Genomic DNA, 2,891 nt, shown 5'->3' with positions numbered 1-2,891 from the left:
GTCTGTAGGTCTCACTGGACAATTTTAATCAACGTCACATAAAAGGAACAGAGGCAACAATAATTCAAAAAGCAAATCTGAGCTCAGGTCATAAGTCCCAATTAGATGAAGCCAAGCACTTGTCTCGTCAATTTGGAAAATTGCGTAACAACTCAAAATAGTACAGTACTTGTATCCATAAAGTCATATTCACAGGAGGGAAAAGAATCTCAATACAATATACACCCTCCGTTTCAGTTTCAATTTCAAGAAGAAAACAAGAATACTTTTGAACTTGTGGTAACTATAAATTATTGCATAAAGATAAATTATTTCCAAACATGAAAATAAGCCATTCTTTTTGGCACGAACTAAAAAAGAAACAAGTTCACATAAATTGAAATGGAGGGAGTATTATATTAGTCCTATATATTTCACCATGCTAATTACCAACCCCACAACCAAGATATCATCAGCAAATACTAGAGACAGATTATCATCATATTTGCTTCAAACCACCACAGAGAGAGAGAGAGAGAGAGAGTTGTTAATGGAGGCCAAGAAAAACACCATTAGCATACTCATGGTACCATGGCTAGCTCATGGTCACATAAGTCCATTTCTAGAGCTAGCCAAGAAACTCACAAATAGAAACTTCCACATTTACATGTGTTCCACTCCTGTAAATCTAAGCTCCATCAAGAAAAATGTAACAGAGAAATATTCTCAGTCAATAAAATTAGTTGAGATTCATCTTCCATCTTTGCCAAATCTTCCTCCTCATTACCACACTACCAATGGCCTTCCACACCATCTCATTTCGACCCTCAAAACAGCTTTTGAAATGAGCACTCCAAACTTTTCTAAAATATTACAAACTCTAAATCCAGACTTGGTCATTTATGACTTTAATCTGCCATGGGCTGCTGATTGTGCCTCCTCTGTGAACATTCCTGCTGTGCAGTTCCTTACTTTTAGCGCGGCCGTTGTTGCTTTGGGCATCCACATGTATGATAAACCAGGAGAAATGTTCCCATTTCCTGAAATTTACCTGCACGAATATGAAATGCTTACTATAAAGAAAGCTCTTGAGTACTTACCAGGTAACAAGTTCCCATTCGACGAGGCTCTTAGGCGATCACGCGATATTATTCTGGTGAAAACTTGCAGAGATTTTGAAGGGAAATATATGGATTACCTTTCAAGTTTGGTTTCCAAGAAAGTAGTCCCGGTTGGTGCACTAGTTCAAGAATCCATTGACCAAGATGGCCATGAGGAGATCATGCAATGGCTTGACAAGAAAGAAACAAGTTCAACTGTGTTTGTTTCATTTGGGAGCGAGTATTTTCTATCCAAGGAGAAAATACATGCAGTAGCTCAAGGGCTAGAGCTTAGCAAAGTAAACTTCATTTTGGTGATTAGGTTTCCACAAGGTGAAAGAATTAGTACTCAAGATGCATTACCAGAAGGATTTCTTGAAAGGATAGGAGAAAGAGGAATGATTTTGGAAGGGTGGGCTCCTCAAGCGAAAATTCTTCAACACTCAAGCATTGGAGGGTTCGTGAGTCACTGTGGATGGAATTCTTTGATGGAAAGTATGAAGTTTGGTGTGCCCATAATTGCCATGCCAATGCAGGTTGACCAACCGATGAATGCTAGGCTTGTGGAATATATTGGGATCGGAATGGAAGCAATGAGGGACGAGAAGGGGAATCTACAAAGTGAAGAGATCGCAAAGGTGATAAGGAAGGTGGTAGTGGATGAAATGGGGAAGGCTGTGAGGAAGAATGCTAGAGAACTGAGTGAGAAGATGAATGCGAAAGGGGATGAAAAGATAGATGGAGTGGTGGAAGAGCTGGTTGCACTTTGTAACAACAAATGATCAGCAATAGGATTTACTAAGAGTTATCACCATTATTCAATAAAAGTAATGTAACTGGTTCTATTTATAGATCATTTGATCCTCTTTTCTGTTTTATCAACAGTCTTCCCTTTTGTTGTTATCAACACACATTTACTATAAAAATAAAAAAATAAAAACTTGAATAGGCAAAAAGTAAAAATCCAATCTAGTAGAATAGTTAATTTCTAAGTCCCCAGCAACGGCGCCAAAAACTTGTTGCGGCCAAACGCACACGCAAGTATACGCGGTCGTCAAGTAATAAAGTGACTAAAAGTCGGATGTCGATCCCACGAGGACTTGTGATTAACTATTAACTAAATTAGACGATCCTAATTATCTAAACAAGAATAAAACCTAGAAATATTTGATTCTAAACTAATTAAATAAAGAAATATAAATAATGAACTTTGAACAGAGGAAGAGCAGATTTTTATGATATCAATGTAATGAAAACGATCTAGGGTTATGGGCTATCTAACATTCCTATTGTATTCTTCAATTGAATTAACTAACTAATTTATCTAGTTTATTGGTTGACAGGGTTAATATTGCTCATAAGAATCTGTCGAGTTCTTACTCGCCTATTCAAGCTAACCTAACGCCTATATGTCTATGGAGTTAGAATCAACAAGAACGCATTTATAATTCCTGTAAATCAACCAAGCAAGGCAATTAGGTATATGTCTATCCTAACCGCGAATCCGTTCCCCGAGGCCTAGGTTCAAGAACTTGCTCTACTCAATCCTATATGCAATCTAGAATTCCCACTTTCGAGTTCAACTCTAGATTCGTAGATAGTATTCAATTGGTGATCAAGCAATCAAATAATTAAGTGCAGGATTGAATAAATAAACCAACATGATAAACTAAAAAATCAAAATCAATATCCGAATAACAATAGTCATGAAAGAACCACAACCCTAGAACGTGAATTTAGCTCCACATAGACATGGTAGCAAAACAACAAATCATACAAAGAAACATAAAAAGACCAAGTTGGTGGAAGAAA

At 37.0% G+C, this 2,891-nt stretch overlaps 1 protein-coding gene across 1 annotated transcript; it reads left to right on the top strand.

The window, feature by feature from the left end:
- Positions 1–318: 318 nt before the first annotated feature.
- Positions 319–1,957, top strand: LOC109237134 (beta-D-glucosyl crocetin beta-1,6-glucosyltransferase-like). Its single transcript, XM_019403399.1, has one exon. The coding sequence runs from the start codon at positions 419–421 to the stop codon at positions 1,859–1,861; it is 1,443 nt and encodes a 480-aa protein (XP_019258944.1). The 5' UTR covers positions 319–418; the 3' UTR covers positions 1,862–1,957.
- Positions 1,958–2,891: the final 934 nt, after the last annotated feature.

Source organism: Nicotiana attenuata, unplaced genomic scaffold (genome assembly GCF_001879085.1).
Source record: "Nicotiana attenuata strain UT unplaced genomic scaffold, NIATTr2, whole genome shotgun sequence".
Classification (NCBI taxonomy): domain Eukaryota; kingdom Viridiplantae; phylum Streptophyta; class Magnoliopsida; order Solanales; family Solanaceae; genus Nicotiana; species Nicotiana attenuata.
Note: the sequence above shows the minus strand (reverse complement) of the source record. Positions and strands in the feature narration are given on the sequence as shown.